Consider the following 27,981-nt stretch of genomic DNA (forward strand, 5'->3'; position numbering starts at 1 on the left):
ATTATCCAAATCTATTTCATCCAGATTCTAGTTTGGTGGATCCCACATTGTATAGGCAGATTATTGGGTCCTTCATCTGGTCAACACTAGGCCAGATATATGCTTTGCAGTGAACACACTTAGCCAATTCATGGTTGAGCCCAAGAGGGTGCATTGGGTAGCTGCAAAGCACATTCTTCGCTAAGTGCAGTGGATTGTTGATTATGGTCTGGACTATAGGCGGGGAGATGGAGTGAGGTTGGCAGGTTACACAGATGCAGATTGGGCAGGTTGTGCTTCTGACAGGAAAAGCACTTCAGGGTGTTGCTTTGGATTGGGTTCGGCAGTTGTGTCATGGTTCAGTCGAAAGCAAAAGTCAGTTGCTTTGAGCTCTTTTGAGGCTAAGTATATGGCTACTAGCCAGGCTAGTTGTGAGGCCATTTGGCTTCACAAGTTGTTGTATGGCCTATTTGATCAGGAGTTGAGACCGACGGTTATTCACTGTGATAAGCAGTGTTTCATTAAACTCACGAAGAATCCAGTGTTTCATGACAAGTCAAAACACATTGACATCAGATATCATTTCATCAAGGACTATGTTCAGAAGGGGGCAGTGAAGCTGGAGTATATATCAACAGATGAGCAGGTGGACGATGTTCTCACGAAGTCCTCGCCAAGAGGCCAGCATGTCCATTTCAGGGACAAGATGGGTGTGGTGAGAAACACTTCCCTCGGTAAGGAGTGTTGATTTTTAAAGTACCTTGGACAAGTGGTTTCCCATGGGTTAGTCTCTACCTAGGGAAAAGTGTCCAAAATAATTATTTTCCTAAGTGTGACTTTATAAAGTAAAAGTGACTTTATAAGTGGTGAAGTCAATGTTAAATTATAAAGTAAAAAGTGACTTTAAACATAAAGTACAATGTGGGTACTTTATTTAATGGGTGAGTTAAAAAACAGAAAGTGAGAAATAAATGCACATTTATTCTCATCCCTTGATCTAAATGAATCTGAGCCATTAGATCTTAGGGTTGCCCAAAAGTCATTTAGGGAAACAAAAAGGGGAAAAGAAAAGAGAGACTACATTCATTCTTCATGAGCAGATTGGAGAAAGGAGGTTGAGAGTTGGAGAAAAGTTCTGAAGGAGAAATTTGTTGCAGCAAGCTGAAGGAGTGATTTCTGGAGAAAGTTGGGCACAGAAATCAAGGCATAGAAGACAGCATAAGGTACAAGACGAACAACATTGAATGTTCTGAGTTGCACGTTGTTCGAGACAAGTTTTTGAAAAAACGAAGAAAAAAATCAGAACATTGGTACGGAAATCTGTATAGTACAGTACAGTACATATTTTCAGCTTCAAGTGGGCACAAAAATCGAGGCAAAAGTGGGCACAGTTTTCAAGGAGTTTTGGGCTGAAGAGAAAGGTTGTATTTTGCTGTTTTGTTTTGTCTGCAAATGTATTTTTCCTGAACTTGAAAGATAAATAAATTTGAAGAGCTCTCTAACAAGTTTTCCTCAGATGCCATACCTACACCCTAGTTGTCGCCATGTGGTACTTCCGGTCACCTAGACCGCGGCAGTTCCCGTAACCTGAATAGGCATACCGTAATGGCGTTGTAACTCTGTGTTCCGCCCTGTTTACTGCGTACCTGCCTATTACCCGACATTCCATTGCAGCGACAGTTTCGATAGTCCTGGAGATAGCTGGCGGAGAACTTCTCGGAACAGGCATGGAGATAGACTTAGTGGATTACTCGAAGGACCGGTTGGAGGATGTTAACATTTGGACAACTGCTCGCTTCGCCGCGGAAGACCTCCTCCCCTTCTGTTGCGATCTAACGACCACCATTGCTAGATTGCCCTCGATCTCGGGACCCTCCAGCTCCACCGTGACCTTCTCCGAGCCTCCTCCGGTATGGTCGGTACCATCCTCCCCGCCACAGTCACCTTCTGCTTTTAACTTCGCGTCCAACTGCCTTCACCCTAATCTCATGGCTGAATCTTCGCATAACCCTCTCCCCCCCCCCCCGTCTGACGACTCTCTAAACTACCCCCCGAGAAACCCGAATCCGGTACAAGGGAACCCTCAAGCCACAGCATCTGCGGCACCTCCATTGGGTAGCTACTCGGCAGTCCCCCTGCTCTCGGAACCTATCCCTGCGGACAAACATCTCAGCACTGGAAACCCTCCCTCAAACCCTTCTCAGCTCGAGGATCGACCGGACTCCCCTGAAGATGTTGCTAGGCCAAGCAAGAAGCGCAAGTGCTTCAAATCCAAAGGTGAAGACGTCATTATCAGGCTTGGGGAAGATATCCAGTGGGGCGACACCATGGATACGGCGGACCGCGTTCTGGTGGGAAGGATTCGAGGCAGAAGCTACACAGCGGCTCGACTAAAACTGTGGACCTCTAAGGTATGGGGGCAGCACCTGGCCAACCTTCCCTTTGTAAAAACTTTTGTTAGGGGTTGGTTCGCTCTACGCTTTGCCAGAGTCGAGCACACAAATTGGGTCATATCCTCCTTTTGGCACTTTGAACACGCTCCAGTCCTCCTCCGTCGATGGAACCCTCTATTCGATCTGGAAAAAGAACAGATAGGAGTTGGGCCTATTTGGGTTCGGCTTCCGGGATTACCCCTCCAATTCTGGTCGGAGGACATTTTTCGACGCATCGGCAACACACTTGGCACATACCTAGAGCACGATAGATCTTACTTGGCTACTGGCATGATGGCTTATGCCAGGGTTTTGGTTCATCTAGACACAAGGGGGGGTCTCCAGGAGCATATCACATTGCAATGGAGAACTCTCTCCCAGCAACAAACCCTAGATTACGAAGGAGTCTCGTTTCGCTGCAGACGATGCCACAAGGTGGGACATCTTTTCAAGGACTTCCCTTTGAATAGGAAGGCGAGAGATGGAGAAAAGGCGAAGGTAATTCTGCAAAAAAGCTCACAATCACAGGGTAGCCCCCCTCGGCTGAAGAAGCAATAAACTTGGCACAGACGGAGGCAGAGAAGGCACCCTCAAAGGAGGCCAGGAACAAGCGTGGGAAAGCACCTTTCGAACCACCCTCTCCACCTCTGACCAGAGCAAGGGCGGCTACCGAGGCTGCATTCTCCACAGGTATGTTGTATTCATCCTCCTCCTCTACTTATTCTACTGCTTCAACATTTTGCATTACATCAAATAATGTTCAGCTCTCTGACCTCAACAATAACCCACCCATACTCTGGCATGTCCCCTTAAACCCTCCTCTCCCACCATATCCTTCACCCCGCCATCTTTTCCCGAGGACCCCCAAGCCATCTCATCCATCCCTGCATCTACCCCTCCACCTATCCCTCCTTCCACCAGATACCGCCTTCCTTCTCAGATTCGATCACAGGATCCTGATACCCTGGGTATAGGCCTGATTTCCTCTCCCCCACCTCTGAAGCAACCTCAAGGCAGACCCTCCTCCGTATCCAAATCCATTCTACAAGCCAGGGAAGAGAATTGGGTACTTAGAGCAGTGAATACCCCTGTGCACCTCCCTCCATGACGTTGCTATCTTTCAACTGTCGAGGGATGGCTAGCCCTGACAAAAAACTAGCCATGAGAAGACTGCTAAAATCTGAATCCATTGATATCCTCTTCTTACAAGAAACCCTAGGACAGGCTAGTGTTATCACTCACCTTCTTGAATCATGGCTACCAGGGTGGACTTTTCACTCTCTTGATGCAATTGGCCGATGAGGGGGTTTGGCTCTGGGAGTTAACACCCGTTCCATCAAAATCTGTAACATATGGGGAAGCCTGGACACATTTGAGCATACATATACTCATCAAAACTCGATACAGAGCTTACGATTATTAATATCTATGGTCCCTATCACAATAGGGAAGAATACTGGAATAGGCTGCTAAAATCTCACATTCTGCAACAGGATAAGCTCATCTTGGGGGGGATCTAAACTTTTCCATTGGATTCGCGGAATCATGAGGCATAATGCACAAAGAGACATCCTCTCGGAATTTTTTGAGACCATTCTAAAGGAACATAATCTTATTGATATCGCCTCCTCCAAAATCCAACCTACATGGAGAAACAATAGATCAGGCGAGGACAGCCTATCCAGGAGACTAGATCAATTCCTCATCAAGGAGCACCTGCTGAACTTGGGTCATGGATTTAGATAGTTGGTTGGTTCAGGGGGCATATCGGATCATAGGCCGATCTACCTGGAAATAACGGGAGGTATGTACAAACCAAAAGCCCCCTTCAAATTCAACTCTGCATGGCTAAGAGATGCAGACTACATCAGACTAGTCACCGAATTCTGGAAGACTCACCCCCCAGTGGCAGGAAGGAACATCTCAGAAGGTTTTGCACAAAATCTGAGAGAACTGAAGAATCTCTCCAAAATATGGGCACACAAAAAGAGAACCCTGGAAGACCTTATCCTAAAGACTACCGAAGAAGAAATAGAGGCTTTTGAGAATAATCATGGAGGGATTTACTCTTCCCCAGATCATAAATACCATATAACATCCCTTCTGGCTAAGAGGAGTCAAATACTCAAGGATAGGGAGGAAAGTTGGTGACTAAGAGGCAAGTTCTACCATGAATTTGCGAATGGGCGCAAAGCAATAAATACAATTTGTCAACTAGCAGATGAACAGGGTAAAACAGTAAATACCTTCCCCATATTAGTAGCCCTGGCTACAGCTCATTTCAGGAACATTTACAAGGCCCCTCCAAATGCTACTCTAGCTAAAATTATGAGAACAACTCAATTGTTTCCAAGGTTTGTCGACCAAGAGGATGCTTTGGAAATGACAAAGGAAGTCACCTTGGGAGAACTGGAAGCCACCCTAAAATGGTTCATACAAGACAAAAGCCCAGGTCCGGATGGATGGAATGTAAAATTCTACCCGCCTTTTTTGAAATATTTGGAGGGGAGCTCCTAAAAGTTATTGAAGAGTGTAGATCCAATGAAAGAAGGCCTACAACTCAACCTTCATCGCTCTCATCCCCAAATCTGACAATCCCACCTCCTTCAATGACTTTCGGCCCATTTCCTTGTGTAACTGTATTTACAAAATCATTTCCAAGATCATAGCCAACCGTCTCCGGCCGATCCTGTCCAACCACATCTTAGCTGAACAATTCGCCTTCTTGCAAAACAAACAAATCCATGAGGCTGTCGGAACGACACAAGAAATCTTGCACTCTATTCAGACACAGAAACTTAAAGGTATGGTCTTAAAAGTAGATCTCTTGAAAGCCTTTGACAGAGTAAATTGGCTATATATTAGAATGATCTTAACTCACTTAGGATTTCCATACGAGTTCATAAGGTGGATTATGTGTTGCATTACTAATGTATCATTCAGTGTTCTTATAAATGGGGCGGCATCACCCTTCTTTCACTCCGAGAGAGGTCTCACGCAGGGATGCCCACTGTCCCCGTTACTTTTCTTACTCATCATGGAAGGTCTCAGCCGAATCTTAAAGGAGGAACATCGTCGGGGAAGACTAAGAGGTATCTGGATCGCAGATGGATGCACATTGACGCACTTACTCTTTGTAGACAATGTTCTGCTCTTCCTTAATGGGAGTAATGGTGATTTGACTTCTCTACTAAACACTTTCTCTATCTTTCTATCAGCCACAGGCATGATGGTGAACAATGCAAAGTCCACCATAACGGTTATAGGGTGCTCCCCATACGAGATACATTATGCCCTGCGAAGATTCCCCTATACCCTACTACATCTAGAGGAGGGTCTCAAATACTTGGGCTATAGATTAAAGCCCCTTGGATATAAGAACGCAGATTGGATTTGGCTCATCACCAAGATGGAAAAACGTTTGGTACCACAAATATTTATCGAGAGCAGGAAGACTGATCCTCATCAAAGTAGTTCTGGAAGCAACTCCAGTATACTGGATGTCGTTAGCCTGGTTACCAAGGGGAATCCTTACAAGAATCAAAAATCTATGTTGCATATTCTCGTGGAAAGGGAAGCAATCAGGAAAGATCTTTGCTTAGACCAATTGGGAATCCCTAGCTCTCCTAAAGAAATAGGGAGGTTGGGGAATTAAAAGCCTAGGCACTTTCTCTACAGCCCTAGCGGCCAAACTAAGGCGGCAGCTAATCACATCACACAGCTTATGGACAACGGTGGCCATCTCTAAATACACAACTCCTCTAAACCTCATGGAATGGCTACGACAACCTCAGTAGAATTATGGTGGCAAATCAAACATATGGAAAGCGGTTCTGCAAGCAATGCCTCTTATTAGGGATGGTCTCACATGGAGAGTACAATCGGGAGTAGCGGTCAGAATTGGGATAGATCCCTGGATCGGATGTGAAAATGCTCACAGGCTCCCTTAAGAGCTTAGAATCCACCTCACTGTCAGAGGGATCACTCATCTTAGCCACATAGCGAATAGTGATCACTCATCATATACACAACAAGCCTGGAAAACTGGGAGGGTATTGCAGATCCCTCAGCTATGGCAGCAGCATTGGAAAGAATACACGGAGGCCCTTACTAAATCTCACATCAGAATATGGGAAGGGGAGGATGAGTTAATTTGGGCACCGGCAAAGCACGGGAAATACTCACCAAAAGCAAGTTATATAGTTTTAATGGACTCAAAAAAACCTCCGCAGTGCGAAACATGGTGGAGCAGCATATGAAAATTAAAAGCACCACCAAGATCGAGGCTCCTCATGTGGACCATTCTGAGGCACAAGATCCCCACAGGAGAAAATTTAAGCAAAAGATCCTTTCATGGACCCTTCTGGTGCGGTCTATGTAAATCTGACAACGAAACTATGGATCATCTTTTCCTCTTGTGCCCGACCATAAAAGAGCTATGGATTTCTATACTCTCTCATCTACCCTCACTTCCACAATGGTAGGGCATGTCAGTTTGTGAGGCCTGGGAAGCATGGTGGTCTGTCGCCCCTCAACAAAAGCCAAAAATATCCCCATTCTTACTTGCTGGGCCATTTGGATTGCCCGAAATAGATATATTTTTCAGAACTCTCCCCCCTACTGGTCGACTATCACAGCCCGCATCCTAGCTGATTACCATCTCATTCCTGAGGATGAATCTAGCTCTACTCCCAGGCACATCATACCTAAAAACATAAACCATACACATCCCTGGGCGTATTTCGATGGCTCAGCACAAGACATTGGATGTGGGGGAGGTGCTATACTACACCTATCAGAATCTCATTTTTTCAAAATTCAAATGGGACTGGGCAGAGGCACTAACAATTTTGCTGAGCTTATCACAGCCAAATATACCATACAATTTGCACTAGAAAAACAATGCAGAAACTTACAACTATTTGGAGATTCAAAAATTGTATGCAATTGGATAAATAAAACTGCAAATTGTAATGCATATTCTCTGAGGCATATCATGGAAGAAGTCCACAGACTCATCAATTTATTTGACGCTTTTGTTTGTCATCACATATACAGGGAGCGAAACACAATTGCCGATCTACTATCCAAGGAAGCAGTGCACAGGCTTATAGGGACATGGAGGATACTGGAGCAGAAGGATGGAACCTTCCATCAGCACTATCATAGACCATTTATAGACATATCAGATTAACTAGCTCAGTAGGAGCCTGAAAAGACTTTTTGTTTATATAATTTTATATGCACAATGATAATAGACTCATATATGGCAATTTAATACTCTCTGCGTAGAGTAAGTATTTATCTTATCTTGCAATCTCAGTGACAGAACAGTGTCTCCCTGCGTGGAGTACACCTCTTTCTTGACTGCTCAAACTTGATGGGCTTTATGCCTCACGTACAACATATGTTTTTGCATCTACAAAATGTAATTTTCTTTGCTTAATGAAAATTATGACTTTTCCAAAGGGAAAAGAAAAAAAATTTCCCCGGAGAAGATTGTGATGAGAATGAGATTAACTCAGACACATTACAGCAAAACACATATAAAAACCAGAGACACAATATTGACGGAAAAAGGCTGAAGCCTCATGTATTCTCTCACTCTCATTCTTACATCAAAATAATTGAAATAGTGTTACAAATAAATAGATGAGAGACAGTGTTCTCAAGATAGTGTGTGCTATCTTAGACACCTTTGGTTGAGATAATTTCTCCTTTGGTTGAGACAATTTCTCACCAGACACACACCAATATAGGAGTTACCTAAACTAACTCCTATCTTAGAGGAACAACCCAAGAGTTTGGCACAAATTCCTAACTTGGAATATTTAATTAATTTATTTATTTTGGATTTATTATTGTTTTATGAGAGAGTCTAACATTCCCCCCTTCAATGATAAATCCAAAATAAGAACGAGGAACCATCTTCCAAGTTCTCATGTTGATCCTCAAAAACATTGCCTGAAAAAACCGCCAAATCTGGATGCTGAACAAACCACAAAATGAAGAGACTGAGTCAGCTGCATGACTGTTTCATCTCAGAGGGACGCTTGACAACTCCATCATGTGCCAAGCCGCAAAAGAATTCAAGTGTCCTTTGCTTGAAAACAGCATCCGGTGTCCACTGACACAATTTGATGAACGCCCACTGGCTTGTTTGCTGATGATGATTGCCCACTGGCTGAAGATGTCGAAAAACAACTCAATGATGTTTTTGCTATGATGAAAGCTGCTCACTGTTGCTTTCGTTGTCGATCGCCCACTGGCAAATTTTCTGATGCTCATTGCTGATGACAAATGCCCACTGGCTGATGAAGATGCCCACTGGCTACTTCACTGATGTTGTCGAGACTTTCAGTCTGACAACCACTTGTCAATTTCATTGACATTTCCCCCCTTTGTCAGCTGAAAGGAGAGACAATCTGCTCCAAAATATATTTGAACTCCCCCCCTTCAGGTGTAGGAGAGTTTCACTGTGGTACTCCCGCATTCAACTGCATGAGAGTACCATCATCTGTTCACTGCTGGCTGCACTATGTAAGATTGTAGTCGGTTGTAGAACTGAGACAACCGTTTGATTGTGGATGACCATTCCCAAGGATCAATCCAGTCATAATGTATCTTCAATCTGCCTGATTTTTGGTGGTTGCGACATTTTGCTGAGGAATGATTGGGCTTGCCACAATGGCAACACGGATGGAGATCAAAACACTGATCTTCCAAATGACCGGCTCTTTGACAATGAGAGCATTTCGGTTAAACATGAACTTCAGGTTGCATGCAATTTCGTTTGTCTACAACTTTCTCAGAACCTGCTGAGGTGAGTGGTTCAAGAAATCCTGCACTCACAAACTTAATTGGCTTGGAATAATCTGGGATTTGTAAGTTGGTGTCATCAGGGACATATCCTAAGCCACGTCTATTCTTGTTATTTTGAATTTCTTCCCAGGGTTTGATGATGGCTTTGGAAGAAATTTGAATTTTATCATGAACAACTTCGACACTTGAAGTTGTTGGGATGAATGACTTATCATCTGGATGGTTCAAAGACTTGAAAGTATCACTCTTTTCTTGCAATTCATTCCTTTGAAGTTGGGACTCAAGCTGAAGAAACTCAATGGTTTCATGCGTTTGCTGTAGATGCCGTGAAATATCAGCAAGAGTTTCTTTGCTGACGTGCACCATGTCTTCATCACTGGAGATGATCAAACTGTGAAGAATGTTTAATAACTGAATATGCTGCGCCATCTGAACTTGCTCACTTGAAGTCAGGCTCTCTTGTTGTAGATGTCGTGCACTTGATTTTGTTTCACTTTACTTGAATGACAGGCTCGCTTGTTATGGGATTTGACTGGCACGCTCGCTTGATTTGTTGATCTCAACTTGCTTGATTGGTGTTAGAGTTGAACTTGTTGTGGTTGCTGTGATGGTTGTTTCAAGGAGTTAAAACTCATGGACTCACTTGATTGTGCTTTAAAGAAAGGGTGTCGAACACTGTCGAAAATGCACCCAAAAAGCTTACAATGGTTTGAATGACTCACATAAAACAAGGAATTCACTTGTCTTAATTTGACTAAGTTGAAGAGAATTGACGTGCTTGACATCTGATCAAATCAAAACGTGGGTGTCGGTTTCAACCGAGAATGCACCCGTACAATGCAATGTAATTGGAATTTGATTCACAAGTTCTTAAATTTGTTTGCAAGAATGTTGATGTAGACTTTGCTTGGAAATGCTTTAACTTGATTAAGTGAAGTTGCTTGTTGATGTTGACAATCTATGATTATGAGTTGTATTTGCACAGATGCAAGTGTCGAGTTCAATTTTCCTTCCTTGACGCTATTCTTTTACAAGTGTTGTGCTTGCTTGCATTGAACTTTATGTGTGTGGTAAATGCGATCATTTATGTGTCACAACTAGACACAGATCAAAAAGCAAAAACATGAAGCCATAAACACATGCGCCATCAAACACACACAGTGTACCTTAGATCCCCTTATTCAATTTCGGGCGGATCTAGGACACAATCACCACCAATAATATGTCTTTATTAAATTTTGGAGTACATAAGCGTTCAGCTTCACAACATCTTCATGGAATCAGAGTTCTAGAATTTTTGAAAGAAGAAAATGTCTGCAAAAACCTACCTGCACTCACTCACTCTCAAAGTAAAATATTACTTTGGATTACAAAAAAGAATTTCTCTCAAAGAAAGCCACTTATCTTCTTTCTTATGTCACTCCTTATATCTCCCAAAAGCACTCCAAAAAATTTACACTTTAAACGGCATACCTCATTACAAAAATTAAAAAAAATATTTTCCACTCCTTATCTCTCCATTAAAATAATTTATGATGACTCTTTAAAAAGTGCCTTTACATACTTCCCATTCAAAAAATAATTATGAAAACTTTATGAAATCACTTGAATTCACGTTGCTTATGTATGTAAAAGTGTATGTGCCACTCCCTTTATGCATATAAAAATAGACGTACCATACAATGTGTTTTTTCAAAAAACTTTTCACCGTATACTTTGAGCAACGCATAACTTGCAACGATAAAAAAAAAACGCAGACATGTTAGCTGATCCAATGCAGAGACATCGAACAACGCACACCTCACGCAACTAAGTTCCACACATAGTCCTCCGCAGCTTCTAGCAACTGCAACTGCAACCCAATATCGACTCCTCCACCTCAGAAATTCACGTACAATGTTGATTCTCCTCACGGTGATTCACTGTTGGCTACACTGCCACGTGTTTCATTTCTTGAAACTGAACTCCACGCTGGATTCTTTGCACTGCTTCTCTTTATTTTTCCTGGCAATTGTAGTTTGTATACCGCAACGGCTTCATTGTGGATTCTGCAATGGTGATGATTAATAACAGTATAAAACTACACTATTTCATACAAGCTATGACTTTGGGCATTCAAGTAAACTGAAAACGTGCAAAAAAAGGTGATTTTCACATTTGTATGGATTCATATTAGCACCAATCGACTCAGGCGCACACAGATCTGCAAGTCTGCATCAATATATATGCACAATGATATATCATGTTGCGCTACCTCTCTCGATCAACCAAAATACAAATCTCGTCCATTAGCCGCACAAACAACAGTAAAACTTATAATTTAACAGAAGCTTTAGCACAGGCAATTGGCCAAATGTCTCAGAACGGTAAAATAATCCTCCAGTTGAGCCAGCAGGTCACCAATGACTCTAACCTCACGGTTCTGCAGCGGATCGACTGCCATGTCGAAGAAACTCTCGCCACCGCCGGCCATGTCACTCTCTACGACTTCAACATGGAGCTCAGCCAATGGAGTCGCAAGGATGTCGAGGGACCTCTATTTGTTGTCAAGAGGAGGACCCAGCCACGGTTTCAGTTCATCGTTATGAACCGGCGTAGTGCGGAGAATTTGGTGGAGGATCTACTCGGCGATTTTGAATGCGAAATAAATCTTCCTTATTTACTCTATCGAAATGCAAACCAGGAAGTGATTGGAATTTGGTTTTATGATCCAAGAGAGTGTGACAAGGTTGTAAAGCTTTTCTCCAGGATTTTGAATGCTTTCTCGAAGGTTCCTCTCAAACCAAAAGTATTTACAAATCAAAGCAATGAGTTTCAAGAGCTGGAGTCAGTTCCTTGCAGATTGCCCAAAATACCAATGCAGGTTACATTGCTCTTCGATAAACCAAAACTGTAATATGCAAACAAATAAAATATGTAATCCACGTTACCAACACACGACCCCAGATCGTCTCAATGCATTCGTCTTCTCAGGCCTCGACGGTTTTGGCCTTTTTGTTACAGGTTCACGTTCACGCTACAACAACCGCCTTACAAATAACTTGCAGGCTCGCGGGTTTGGATGCAGCGTCAATGCAGCCTCACACAGGTCTAACATAGCTCCGATACCACATGATGAGAATGAGATTAACTCAGACACATTACAGCAAAACACATATAAAAACCAGAGACACAATATTGACCGAAAAAGGCTGAAGCCTCATGTATTCTCTCACTCTCATTCTTACACTGAAATAATTGAATATAATGTTACAAATAAATAGATGAGAGACAGTGTTCTCAAGATAGTGCGTGCTATCTTAGACACCTTTGGTTGAGATAATTTCTCCTTTGGTTGAGACAATTTCTCACCAGACACACACCAATATAGGAGTTACCTAAACTAACTCCTATCTTAGAGGTACAAACCAAGAGTTAGGCACAAATTCCTAACTTGGAATATTTAATTAATTTATTTATTTTGGATTTATTATTGTTTTATGAGAGAGTCTAACAGATTGAAGGGGTTTTGCTTGGGTCTTAGTTGACCAAAAATCTGTGTATTTTTATGTGTGTTGCTGGTCTGTTTATGTCCATATTTATTTTCGGCATGTGTTGACAGTCCCACGTGTTTTAATCTGAAAATTTCATTTCCAGAATTCTATATGTTGAATGTATGTTTATGGGAAAGGGCAGTTACTAAATCGGAGTGATAAAGTGAAATTAAAACCGGGTTGGGATTGCAAGAAACATTTTAGTCATCAAATTTCAACAAAATTCAAAAAAGAAAGAATTATAAGTTGATGGGATTTGCAGTACGAGAAATGTATGTCAAACAAACTCGTTGATTTGTTGTCAAGGCCACCCATGCAAAAGATTGCATCTATGGGAATTATTATGCAACCTAAGCCTTTCAAACATGAATTGTTCAGTAAAGATTACAAGAAAGATGTTCATCAACGAGGTGTCTTTCAGCAACTAAAGCAGAAAATAAATGTTGATCTGGAAGAGAGTGATATCATCTTCACGATGGGCTACTATACAAGTTGTTGATTTTGCAGCCTCAAAAGGTCTTCCACATTGGCTTTGTGTCTTAGCATGAAGATATTTGATTGCCTCTCTAGGTGCTTGCTTGGTGTAGTAAGATATTTTATGATTTCTTCCCTAAGGTTAACTTAGGAAAAGTACAATAAGTAATTTAATTAATTATTGTGGACTATTAGGTCAAAGTTATAAGGATAAATAATTAAATTATTTAAGTGACTTAGATATAATCTCAACTGTTTTTCTCAAGTGAGGCTTAGGATTTAATCCTAGCATTTATAGGGTTAGGGATTATGGCTTAGGGATTTTGGCTTAATGAAATTATAAAATAAGACTAAGGGGGAAGGTGAAGACACATTATGTTAAGGAAGTGATTTTCACAAGAGTGAGAGGCTCAACTTGACTAAGAAGAATAAGGAGAGATTGTCAGGAGCATTTCAGAAAGAAAATGAAGGATGCCGAATTGGAAAAAGGAGAGGCTGAGTACAGCAGCCAAGAGGCCAATTTTGGAACAGGCCAAATTATCCAGGGAGGCGGAGTTGCACAGGTGCGAGGCCATAAAGCAGATTTGAGGAGGCCGTACAGCAACGTTTCAGGAGGTCAAGCAGCTCCAGAGAAAACCAAGAATTTTTGGGGGGCAATTTCAGGCAGACAGGTTTCCAGCTGACAGGTTGAATTTCAAGAGGCCAAATTCCTTGGGGGCAAACTTACAGGTTCTCATACAGCTTAAAATTACTCTGCATATTTTCTCTGACGGTTCAACCCAAAATTTTCCAGAGTTTAATAAAGGAAGATTGTCCTCAGTGAATTTTCTTCTGTCATATGTCTAATTTCTCATGATATTTTCCGCTGCAATTTAATTTTCTGAGTTAATATACCAGTGCATTTGTTTTATCAGCAATTTCAGAAAATATATGAGATGAATAATTTCTGGTTTTTTTAAATTGTTGAAGTAATATAAATCAGATCTGATACAAAGGAACTAACACAAGTCGGGCTTGTTGTGTATAACATAGGGAAAGAGAATTCAGTGGATCAGGGAAGGCATATATTTCTTAACTTGTTGGACACTTTTGTGTTGGGAAGGGTCGAAGACCATTGCAAGTCTATAAGTTATGGTAACTGGCCTAAGATACAAGATGTGTGCCTCATAGCAATAGTAACCCAATAATAGGAAACTTGCACCATACAAACCATTATCAGTACCAGGACCAAACAGACCTTGGGAAAGTATCTCCACGGATACTTACCCCTTGTAAGAGGACCATTTCAAGCCATGAAGTAGTTGAAGTGCTCTTTGAAGACCATTTCATGCCATGCTGTAGTTGCATTGCTCTTTGCAAACATATGGGTACATTTTAGTTTGTCAAATTTAATAGTGCTGATCATAAATCTAGATTTCTAGGCAAGTTGTTGAGAATATTGTGGGAAAGTGTGGAAACAGTGCTGAAGTGTTCTACTGCTTTTCATCATCAGGCTTATGGGCAGACTGACATTGTGAACAAAGCTTTGGTCCAATTGTTGAGGGGAATATAACAGCAAGCACCAAAAGATCTAGGATGAACTAGTGGTTACATTAAGCACTCTTACAACATGCCAGTTCATTCTTCCACCCAGAAATTGCCTTCTCAGACTCATTTTATTTATTTGTCACCCTTACCTTTTTTGATGCTGTATATGAACAAAAGAAGTTAATACATACAAGCTAAGTCACAGGACACGTCCTCCAAGGTCCCGTGTCCCGTATTTTATGTGCCGGACAGGAAAACGGCCCTAAAACGTGTCGAAAACGTTTTTCATCGTGTCCTGTAAAATGTAAAACGTATTCGCCAGTTTTTGTCGTGTCCTGCATCTGGAAAACGCGTATTCCGTTGATAGAAAACGTTGTCTGCATAAGCTGCAATTTTTTTTTAAAGAATCAAATAATTTTTGAGTGGGGCAGCTTAATGATCAAGTCTAGGCCCTAGTATTGATATGCTATTCATGGTAATGTTAATGTTAAATTCTTAAAGTAAAAGTGACATTCTCCTTAATCTTCATTTTCATCATTTTACTTAAGTCACTTCTCCTTAATCTTCATTTTCATCCTTTTACTTAAATTTTTAACATCACCATGAAATGACTCAGAATGTTTGAGAGTGGTTCCGGCCTCATTGGATTTCATATGGAAAAAGTAGAATTTTAGATTTCATTCAAAATGCAGGAGACTTATCAGTTTTTCAGGATTTCAGGATTGGGAGATTGTAATGTTTCCAGGTGACACCCCCTGCCCGGGCTACCCCTACCACCAATAGAGGATGTGGTCTACCTCCTATAGCTCCTACTTCTAGTTCTTCAGCTTCTAGAGCATAGCAAACTCCACTGCCAACTTCACCAGCACCAGCATCTACATCTAGAGGGAAAGGCAAAGTTGTGGCATTTTCTCGCAAGAGGGGCAAAGGAAATCAATAGGATTAGACTTTAGTTATTTTCTTATGTGCTTGTAAGTTGTACATGAACAATGAACATTGAATATTCAAGAATCAAGACCAAGCATATCACATTCTAATTTCTAAATAGTAAATCTTGATTCTATTTATTTTTTCAAAGTGAACTATGAACTTTGAGAAGTAACTATATTTTAATTTGATTAGATACGCTGCAACCTGCAATTTAATATGGATAAAAAACTATATATATATATATATATAAAACGTGTCCCCTGTGTCCTGTTTCCAGGTCACTGTGTTTCGTATTGTACTCATATTTACGTGTCCTCCATGTCTCGTGTCCTCGTGTCATGTGACTTAGCATACAAGAAATGCAAGAGGCAAAGAACATATGCAGATTCATAAAGAGGATCATATTGGTTCATTTGAAAGTGTAGGAGCAACTTGAGAAGAGTCAGACATACCTAGCATAAGATAGATTGCAAATTCTATTTGAGGTCAGTGTGGCTCTATCTCAACAAAAAACGCCTGCCAAGAAGTTGAATCCTCTAGGATATGGACCTTTTGAGATCACCAAGAAATTCAGTGATGATGCTTTTAAACTAAACTTACCTCCTTTTGTGAGAATGTATTCAATGATAAAGCTTTCAAACAAAGACTATCTCCTTATATGAGAATGCATTCAGTGATCAATGTGAAGAACTTGAAAGTTGAAATTGTTTGAACTATCTTTATTGGGTGGGAAAGAGGAGTAATAGGTTATGCCTACAACAGAAGATTTTTGAACTGAATACGCTTAAAAATAAATAGAGAACACAGTTTGCATAATAAAGTCTAGTGGCTAGTAAAGGACATCAAGGAATTTGGCAAATTGGCTTCAATGGACAAAGTTTGAGGAAAGCTAAGTGGTATGAGAGAACCCAAAAAGAGGGGAGCATGTTACTCTACACCCCGCACAAGACATAGACTAAAAGAATTTAATGTTTTTCAGGGTGCTGAATCTATCTATGTATTCAAAAATTCAATTGAGTAATGGAAAATTCCATTTTCACCAACAAACACATAGCCAATTCCAGTGACAGTTGCCAGAAAAATGTAAAAAGGACATATGTTTATACTGATCCTATTAAAAATGTATGTAGATAAACTTAATGGCAAACTTTATTGAAAATTTTGAATACGAACCAAACCTAATCGTTGCTGAACCCAAACTCAAACTTGAACCATGTCACTTAGCTCAGAACCCATCTAATGGAAGGAGAAAGAATAAAAAATATTAAAGCCTTTGTAGCAATGGGATTCAGGAGCGCCACCATTGCTTCAATCCTCCCAATGAATCACAAGAAGAAATAGAAGACCCAGAATAAAGAGGAGTCATTAGAAAGCTCCCTGACTCAAGATGTTCAATATCTTGGAAAAAGAATGCAAAGGACAACTCGACAAATCAAAGAAGAGGAAAGGACCAAGGCCCTTTGGGGAAGCTTTAATAAATGAAAATCAATCAAATTCCATGTAGAGAAAAGCATGAATCAGATTTTCAGAGTTAGATCGAAGTCAAAATGCAAAAGAGTAAGAATGATCTACATGAATTTTTGTCCAGAAAGGGAATAGCTAAAAGTGTTGCACATGCTTGTATATATAGGTTCAAACTAGACTAATGTTCACTGTTCAGTTCACAATTAGACTAAATATTCCAATTTCATCTAATTTGTTGGCTCTTTTAAAGTGAAAGAAACAGAAGCACTCCTTGAAGTAGGATTGGTGGTATTATGACTGCAGCCTTATAACATCTCCTCTACGGTTTCCTGTAGCACCCCCAAAGGCAGCTCATCATCACCCATATTCCCACATCCTAGTGGTTGCAACAAGGCAGTCTACTTGTTGATAGTAGAAGGCAAAGATTTCAGTGAACACACTAACTCTTCAGCCTTTTGTGAGTTAAGCAAGCCCTCTTCACAAAATGGATGAAGGAATATTAACTCCTAGTAACATGCATCGGAAAATGGAGATGGTGTGATTTAAAATTTAATAATATAAGCTAGAATCAGGGCCTTGATTGTTCATTCCTTGCAGACCACAATCCCACAAAAAATTATGGTCAATGTAATCACTAACCATTTCTACAGAAACAAGTCTACCATCCAGAAACAAAAAACAAACTCCATAAATGGGTTTCAATAAAGTTTCAGTTTCAGGACAGGTTTCTGCCAGAAAAGACCCTATTATGTACAGTTTTCTGTAACATAACTGAAAAGCTTATGATCATGATCGCAAAAATTCTATGAGGCTCCATCGAAAATTCTGTTGCCGTTGCTGAGATAGAATCAGACTATTACCACAAAAAGTTGCAAGCAAGCACAACATGAGACTGCTACTGACTTATACAACTCCATGATAAACATCTACTAAGGGCTTCCTATAAAATTCAAGAAAAAGAACTATCAATAAATCTTAAGTACCAGTCACAAGCAAAGCAAAGCATGGAGGCAGATTCCACAACTATATGATGAGAACTCATTAAACTTGATATGGTTGTTGAGGAAGCCAGAAATGAAATTATGATGACACCCAAAATTGACCAAAATCGATCAATAGGACTGGGAGAACAATGGACAGCATTAATAAGAAGCACCCTAGAGCATCTGCAAAACAACCTAAAACCTAGATTAAAGAAAGAAATAGTAAAGGGGGTGAACCCAAAAGGAGGCAAACTCAAGCACTTAAACCCTAGACAGTGCACTAGACAGAAAATTCTGAACAAATCACTCCAGCAGCAATGCTGCACCAGAAAATGTCCTCTGGAGAATCGCTAGGACTAGAGATATCAAGGAAAAGCCACATCCTGTTGACCTAAAAGTCAGAAGAGGAACCATCATCCATATCAATCACTGCAACTGTGCCAACACTGAGTTTCATAATGCCCTTCAGTGAGTGGCAAGGGCTAAGCCAACCCCATCTGTGCTAACCCAGAGAGAGAAGGGAACTGCTTGCTATAGCACTCCAAGAACTCAAGACCAACAAATCTCTCAGACAGGAGAAACCTGGCATGGGCAATGGGCATTTGTTTGCAAGATCTGTGCTGGGAACAAGAAAGAGTAGGAGTTCCTGTGCACTAAACGAAGGAAAGCAATTTCTTCAATTAAAAAAACTCCTAAAAAGAATTGACCCCCAAAATACTAAATTTTGAGAGAGCCTAACTTGAGCAATGCAAGTCAGAAAATAAGATTGAAAAGCCTGCTGCATAATGTATTTCATAGATAGCATGAAACCATAGCAAGAATTCTGAGAATAAAGATGCAAATGGCCTGGTAGAGTAACTGGCGGATAGTGAAGGCCTGAAATTGGTTAGAGAAAAGAGGGTATGTGGCATAGCATTGGCCAAGCACTAAGGAATAAATTTGATTGAAGTGGGATTGGTTGTCAGTTGGAAGGTGGGGTAAAGAGAGGGTGGGATAGTTGAGATAAGTTAGACATGAAAACAGTTAGGAATAGCCTTAGTAAATTGTTTGTGGACATTCCTATAACCAGAGAAGTCATCATACAATTTTATTTTCAAGTAGGAATACAAATATGTAGCAGCATAATGACTCAACAAAACTAGTGATGCAAATAAATAATTCTTATTATAAATTCTAGCTTAAATGCTGAGAAAAAACTATACCGAATGTATATACAATACCCTGGTGATAATAAGACCATATGAAATCTGAATACATACTCATTGGGCCGTATTAAATGAAGTGAAAGATAAGCAGACAAGCCAAATCGGTCTAGTATTCTAAAAACAAATGGTTCTGGTGGAGCCATTGCAGCACAACACTGTAAGAGAAATAAATCCAGCTCTAAGCTGTCTTCACACCTGCCAATAAAATGGATAAACATCCATTAGAATTTGGAAATTTCTTAAACATAGTTCATGATGGTCCTTTCAGCCTTAAACATCAAAGTTACTGTGCAGAACATATATATATATATATATATCCATCAATAAAATAAAATAAAAAGGCAATTTTGTGACTTACCAACGAACTGAATGGTAATATTCACAAAGAGAGAAAGTTGAGTGACCATTTCGTCGCCACATGCCTGCACGCACCTGTGCAGAAAACACCTTCAATCGCAATGGGTGTTCCATCACCAATGCAGAAAAGCCACAAGGGTGGCAATCCCTCAGAAGTTGCCTGAAAAATTCATGACAGCTTCCAGGGTAAGATGCCGCCAAGTTCCTGTCTCTTAGTTCTGAGGAATCAAGTTCAGCAGCGTACAGCTCCATAGCTTTATGCAATGATATAGACAGCACTCGATGCAAAGGAATGTGGAATGATATGTCTTGTCGACTAACATCATAACTGATCATGGGCCATTCCTCTAATCTAAGTGCTCCCACACTTTCTATTTCTACATCTGACCGTAACTCTCCTAGATCTTCACTACTAGCTATACCACTGTTTATCTCACTAACAGCATGAAGATTATCACTTGCCATTGGCACTGCTCTTCCTATTCTATCATCATCAACCTCAGGCCCAGAATATGATGCAATACGACGCCCACGACGAAAAAGTTCTCTGAGCATGCCTCTACCTGCATTTGTATCTACATCAGTTCTTGGGGCAGGCTCAACTGAAGTTGGTGAATGCATATTTCTTATTAGACTTCTTCCACCTCTGCCCCTCCACGGCACTGACTTTCGTATCAAAGAACTGTCAGACAACTCTGTAGATGTCGACTTTGGTTTCTGTATGTCTTTTGTTATATCTGCTCCCAGCCAGTTATCCATAACTTTTATACATTCAAAAATAAGCCAACATAAGGCATATGGAACTGGAAATGTGTCACTTACCTGGAACGTACTCATAGATTCAGGGCAAGCCTCTTCCATCTCATGATCTGACCCACTGCTTCTTCCCATCATTCTAACAACTGAACTTTCCTCAGATAGCCGACCAATTTTTGCATGCCTAACTACATCTCTATCATCATCAGAATCTTCTTTTTCTGATACAAGCATCTTATTTTTTATCCATTTAACATTATCTACTGAAGCTGCACCAGTCACATAAAGTGAATGTATGGGAGCAGCCATTTGAAATTCTAAGAAAAATAAAGGAAGCCAATTTTCATTTTCCTCCTCCACGTGAATACTTGTCACTCTCTTTTGTGGATCCATACCTTGCATAAAAGCCAACAATTGAATCCATACTCTTGAGAGATCAGGCCTTTCACGAGCCACGTATTTGGCCACTTCCAAGTGACTCATCACAAACCTTATGTCATCTACCAATCGAATGTAACCCTGATTGAAAATTGGCCCTCTACTTGCCTGTAGAAACAAGTATCAAGTTTTTTATACCAAATTCCAAATAAATCATAGATACTATTAAATTTATTGAAATGCGACAAGTAATTGGCACCAAAATAATATCCCAAGACATCAAGAATTGAGCATTTGGCCTCAGAAAGACACCCCGAACAAATCTCATTAATAATAAAATTCCAATAGGGACTCTTGCAAAAACTAGAAGAAACATATCTTGAGAACAGAACTCAAATCTCTCGTTTCTATTTGATATTGGCCAAGAAGCTTGAACATTAATCCCAAGGGAAATTTGATTAGAATGATGAATCACTGTCAGCTATGCAATCACACATCAACATAAATATACATGAAAAGGAATACACCTACCACTGATCTTAGATCTTTTCCAGTTGCTAATAGCATAGATATAGGAGCTGCTTTTGCAGTCCCACTTTGTATACATTGTTTGCACTCTTTTAGTCCCATTGAGTTAGTTTTGTTGTCATTTGTTGTACAAGAATAAAATTACCTTATCTCACCCCACAGGTGGAAACAAACTGTTAAATTTCATATTTTCAACTAACTATTTAGATAAGTTAAAATGATATGAAAACCAATTCACATCCATGCATTTCAATGGCCTAGTCTACAAAGTGGTAGCATCATAATAAGGAAACGGAGTCATTCCCTCACAAGGCAACTACATGGATACATATATACAGCAAAGCAAAAATATCTTGTGACCCTACTAATGCAACAAGTTTTCAACATCGTCCCTGAAAATCTAGGATCTATATCATGACATTATGCTAATAACTGAAGTCTGACACCAAATGGTTGTCAGCAATTATACCTTTTAGTCAACATGCATGCACACAATCATTTTATTAGAAGGGCTCATATGTGGTGGAGATAACAAAAGATAAAAGTTATTCAGTCATAGAATGATGATCTGCAAGAACAATTCCTGTCAAATGACATGATGACTAAAAATGTTGAAGGATGAACGCAGTTCTTCTAAATGCACTCATGGGTGGAAGCAATGTAAAGGAAATTTTGAAAGGAACACCCCATCAATTGCAAAGAAAATGTGGATGATTGTGCAAAACATCAGCAAGGTTCCAACATCATACACAGGAAAGAGACATGGAGGCTAGCATCCTAGAAAAGGACTCCCTGAGGAGAATCCTCAGATAAATTTCAAAGAACAAAGCAGCATATAGAAGCATATTAACCATTCCTTCACATCTAATAAATATCTCCACAAAAGGATGGAAAAAGGTAATTAAGTGCCTGTGATTGCGCTGAAAGGTGCTTTACAGCTGAGTATGGGGGAGATGTAGTGTCTATGAGTGTAAACATTTAAATGTCGACTCAATATGGGAGAGATGTTGTAGTGTCCGTAAAATGAAGCATTAGATCAAAAAATGATAATAATAATAAAGCATCATGTCGACACAATCAAAAGAGTAATAAAAAACAATAAAAATAACAAATCGATTATTTGTTATATTGTAATTTTGTTTTTATTAATAAAATTACAAACAATGTTTTACAAGAAAATAATCATAATATGCATATCACATTAAATAATAATGATTCATATCCGTAACCATGATATTTCAGAACATATAATTAGAAATAAAAATAAAATTCTAAATATAATATGTAAATAATATAAATAGTAGCTCTAAATTAATATCCATTTGAATGCATAACTATTATAACTTCATATTTAAATTTAATAAGCATAAAAAATATCAATATTTACAATAAAATAATAACAATAAATAATAATAATGATAATAATATCTATATATATATATATATATATCATCAGCATAATTAACATCTTGTGATTCATAAATGCTTCTCAACCATTGTTGAAAGGTATCATACAAATATTTGGGGGACGCAATGGAGCTGGGAACACATGGAGCCATCGTCTGAGGGGAAATGGGGTAGCAATCGAGGCCAAAGGTGATGTGATGCCCACATGGCAAACTGTAGTCGCTTGGCGCTCCAAGCTGCGAAAGGTCGGAGCCATAGGCAGACAGATTTTGATCTCAAAGGATGCAAAGCCCAGTAAGACCATGTGGGTGCTGAAAACACTGCCTGAATTGCCCAACTTCGGGAATGGTTTGGCAAGGAGGAAGGCCAGATCCTTCAATTGGACAATCATAAACTTCATTGAGTTCAAAATCTCCATAAGATAGCACACCCGCACACAGGGTTCTTTCTGAAATTGCATTCGTTGATGCCCAGATGGGATTGCAGGTTTGTCTCCTCAACCTCATCAAAGTTGCGGAGGAGCCATTAGCCATCATCTGGCATGGCCCAAATCTACAAGGAGAATCCCCCTTATTTCCCCGATTTGGGTGGGACAGAAGAACGGAAGAGCAAGAACAAGAAACCTTCTATATCTTCATCAAAAAACTAAATGGGAAGTCTTCTATTTCTGGGTCGCAAATTCGGACTCAGTGATAAACCTGAAGCAGCGTATAGAAAATGGGTTGGACATTCCTACAAAGACTGTGTTTTCTCAGATGAGGAATTACTGCATCTCAAGAAACTCCACTATAATCCCAAACCTGAGGTTGCGTGGAGGTGCTTTGGGATCCAGGAACTTTGGAGGTCCTGTCTCCTACAAGGATGTGACACAAGGGAAAGGCTCCAATCCAGCAAATTCGCCTCTGTATGACCCAGAACCTTATATTGTTGAACTAATGAAACAAGTGCCTTCCATGGAAGTTAACCTATCAATGGTAAACCATATTTTCTCTGCTCTCCAATCTAGAGTTGTGATTTGTAGATTCAATAGTTTTTGGCTAAAATCTGATGCGTTTCTTTATTGTAAAATTTGATCCACGAGAAGATTTGGAGAAAGTAATGAAATATGGGCCATGGTTCTAGGGAAGAGTTGGGCCCTTTATTACCCAAATTTTGATGCCCCAAAAATGGTGGTCTCAAAAATGCCTGGGTGAGACTACCAAACCTCTCACTTTCTTTCTGGCACCACAAGATCCTAGAGGAAATTGGAAACACCCTTGGGTCATTCAAAAAAATGGACCTTGAAAGAACAAAGAAAGGTATATTTACCTTCGCCAGAATCTATGTGCAAATAGACCTCAGTAAAGGTCTACTTGAGCACATTCAGCTGAAACATAAAAACGTTCAACGGACCCAATATTTGGATTATGAAAACATGACATTCACATGCCGTACATGTTACCAAATAGGACATTTGCTAAATGCATGCCCAGAGGCAAAAAAGATCCCAAAAAAAAAGAAGGAGCGGGCTCAAAAAACAAAAGGATGGCAGCCTTTTGATCCTTACCTCACAGAAAAAGAAGAAGAAACCACAGAGAAACCTCCAAATCAAGCAGGAGGGGAAGCTCTAGTACAAAACAGACACAGCATCGGAAGAGATCCATGCACTAGGACAATGAAAAAATGAGGCACACAAAGAAAATGTGGGTAAAGAGTTTAATGTTTCTGATAAGTTTAGATTCAGACAAAGACCCTCCACTTAACTTCGCAAGCTTAACTTCACAAGTTTCTTATGTAATTTTTTCGATTTCTTTTTACTTTAGCACAAAAGCAGGTTTCTCTTATTGAATGCGTTCGGCATTTACATAATGTAATTTTGTTTCTTATTTATAGTTAAAGAAAATTACCCTGGGTTACGTTAATATTTGCCACCAACTCTTTCAAATGAAAATTGTAAGAATTTAAAAGATCTAACCCTGATATTTAAAATAAAAGTACATCCCATGCTCTCAAACATCACATAGCTCCTACCATGATTACATTTTAAAATGGCAGGCAGGTATTGTTCTCACAATTTTATGCCTGAGGATATATCATTAACATCGCAGCTAAAAGTTACACTAAACTATGAAGCAAGTGAAAATAACATGAAATAAGTAAACAACACATTACCAGAAGCCGGCCATCTTCTCCAGCACAAGAGACAAAAAGCTGTTTCAGATTTCCAAGTAACATGTCCAAAAGATTTACTTCAATTACAAGTCTTCGTGTTAGAGTTGGCACTGTGAAAATCTGCACAGAAAAGTTGCCTAATATGGGATCACTAGACCTTGTATTGGCATTATCCCCATCGGCACCCTCTCGTGTGACTGCAGACATAAGAATCGGATAATGCCTAATAAAAGCCTTTGCAAATTCATACTTAAAATTTGGATCTCCCAATAACTTGAAAAGCAACTCATGGAGCTCTGACACTACTTTCTTATGCAGAAACTTTTCAGTCCTTAGAAGAATATCCAGCAAACCATACTGGGAAGAACACATCAATGTTGCAATAAAATTCAGTAAACTCTCACTGCATTCACAAAATTTAAGCAGCATTTCCACGATTACAGAAGTTGTCTTGTAAGCAACCTTTTCCTCTGCTTTTTGTTCATCCCATTTCTTTGGCTTGCCTTCGGCCACTTTTTCTGCAGCTAGTAGACGCTCTTTCCATTCAATTAGAAGGGCCCCCATTACGGGCTCTGCAAACTTTGCATATTTTGGTGGTAGGGGCTGCACCTGCCCTGGACCTCTATGTCTAGAGCAAAAACCTTCTGATTTCCATGCTGTTTCGTCTCCACAATCACAACAACCACCACCTGTGTGAATCATGGAGTAATCATGATTGACATGGTTGCCAGCTCTGAAACAAGGAACACAAATAGCACAGGTAGGATCTTGCTCACATGTCCGGCACCTATATGCAATGTCATTGTTTCCCCAAACTGCCCCACAGACACCTTGAGTACCAGCTGCCTGCTTCCTGAGTTCATCAAGAACTGCCTGAGGCTCCTCAAACATTAACAATTGTACCCATTTAATGCTTTCACGAAATCGATTTTTAATTGTAGATGAAGATGTTACTCCATTTACTTCGTCTACGCCAGGTAAAAGGGCAGATACAACTGATTGTAGCTTTGACCTATTATGTTTAATATAGGTCACCAATCCTGGCTGCAATTGCTCCAATTTCTCCTTAGGTACACCACACTTCATAAGTCTCTGCCAAAATACATTAATACACATAATTAAAAGTGAGAAAATATACGGTAATAGATTTTGTCAAAGCAATGAGCAATAGGCAACCCACGGCATCGTCACGCAATATCACATTCTTCGACTTAGTATTCGTTGAAAGTTCGACCATTTAAAAACTAAGCTGTTCGACACAGACTTGTAAAGTACAACTAAATTTTTCAAGTGTTCACGACTAATTATGGTTAGTGGCATTTGATTATGTTTAGCAAGACGAGAGTAATAGAAATGACGTCCTTCAGATGGTCTAGTGGTAAGTTCGAGTGTTTGCCATGAGTTGCCTCAGCTTTTCTCAGGTGTGAGTACATGTTTATGCAATCAACAAAATTCTATTAATGATGGTCCCCAAGCTAATGGAGTCTTTGTTGATGAGGCCAGGGTTTTTAAGTCTGAATCACTTTGACCAAAAAGATATCCCTTGTCACAGCTTTGTAGCCAGAGGTCATCAAGCTCTAAAGCTGATATAAGGAATTATGTCCCCTCTGTGTTCAAAAAAGCTTATCAACCAAACCAAAAAGACGACATATAAATGATCAATGATATAGTTATGCAATTACTTATCAGTATTGGTAAAGAGCCGATTGTGCTGTCCAATTGTTGCCAGACTTTATTGATGTCCATTCTGCTATAAAACCCTAAAGAAAAGCAGAATCGTCTTATATACAAACTAAGTGCATTGTCAAAACCTAAAGATGATAAGGATACCAATTAAATCCACGTCTCCAGCGAAATCTGCTAATTCAATTTACCATCTCCACTTTTATTATTGACATATCAACGTATTAAAATAGAAATGGAATGCTTCCAAGTGCATGTTACTGCCGTTAAATTAAAATTCTTGAAATAGCCCGTTCAAAGATGATGTGTAATAAAACCCTAGGCCTGATGCATTGAAAGCCCAGTTCTGAACACCCCTCGTTGAGCAAATTTACAAGGATGGGAAGGTACCTTGTGCATGGGATCCATTTCTGAAGGCGATGACAATTCACTCTGCTCTTCCATTTAATCTCTGGCAAACACGGATCGAGTCGCACCAACGCTCCCAGAAAGCCCAGAGATGAGACGCGATGCAATACGATGCAATGGCTTTGTTTTAGCAATAAAGGGAATGAAATGGTTGCTGGTTTTCTATATCCGGTATCCCTTGCCCACCGCCTACTTAACGGAAGGTGCTGGATCGGCCAAATCGCACCAGCGTGACATGTGCCACCGCCGTAAAAGCTATCGAAACTCCATCTCCCTGCATCTCCAAAGGGGCACCTAATCACATGATATTCCCCGTCTCTATCGCTTGCTTGCTTTAGCTTTTGTGTTGGTTAACCTCCATCTTTTTTAAAACCTTACACTCTACATTCCATCATTTTATCTTAATTTGGCATCTATTAAAATACTTAAATTTTTCAGAACGACATTGTCTCTCCGTTAAGGTATAAAATTCATAATTAAAAATAAATTTAACTTGTTTCATAACTAAGGAATCAAAATCCTCATAAAAGCGAGGTTGTGTGAAAAAAGCAATTAAGTATTTCAAATTTAAGGAGAAAAAATAATAATTAAATATTTTATTTTAAGAAAAAAATTAAAGGGGCATTTTTTCAAACATATTATTCATAAATTATTTATTTCATTTGTTAAATGATTTGTTCAAATTTTGTAAAATAAAATGATTTTGCTTTAAAGGTTATCACGGTTTTATGAGAGGTATATAATTTTTGTATGAAATTGATTTCTTTTTAAATATTGTGTAATATTTTACAATTTGTATAATGAGTAAAAAAAGTCGTCTAAGAATTTTATGTTTTAAAATAAATATTTATCTTTAAAATTTTATTTGTTTTTCTTGGATTATATATTCAAATTTTTATATAATTGGTCATGGGCTTAGTTGCGGGTTCGGGAACTTTAATATAATTGGTCATGGGTTTAGTTG

General features: G+C 39.7%; 1 protein-coding gene across 2 annotated transcripts in view; it reads right to left on the minus strand.

Moving 5' to 3' along the window:
* Positions 1–27,356, minus strand: part of PRT6 (proteolysis 6) — a 221,844-nt gene extending 194,488 nt beyond the window's left edge. Inside the window, exons 1-5 of one of the 2 annotated variants that reach the window (XM_089438458.1) lie at positions 27,000–27,356; positions 26,609–26,686; positions 24,927–26,018; positions 19,708–21,008; positions 19,404–19,544 (exon numbers count right to left, since the gene is read on the minus strand). In XM_089438458.1, coding sequence (XP_089294584.1) covers positions 19,404–19,544; positions 19,708–21,008; positions 24,927–26,012 — 2,528 coding nt within the window. In that variant the 5' untranslated portion in view covers positions 26,013–26,018; positions 26,609–26,686; positions 27,000–27,356. The remainder of the gene's footprint in view (positions 1–19,403; positions 19,545–19,707; positions 21,009–24,926; positions 26,019–26,608; positions 26,687–26,999) is intronic. The other variant, XM_089438457.1, reaches the window with a different exon arrangement.
* Between the last annotated feature and the right edge of the window lie 625 nt (positions 27,357–27,981).

Source organism: Pinus tabuliformis, chromosome 9 (genome assembly GCF_031772625.1).
Source record: "Pinus tabuliformis cultivar Carrire ecotype Pingquan chromosome 9, CPIR1, whole genome shotgun sequence".
Lineage (NCBI taxonomy): Eukaryota > Viridiplantae > Streptophyta > Pinopsida > Pinales > Pinaceae > Pinus > Pinus tabuliformis.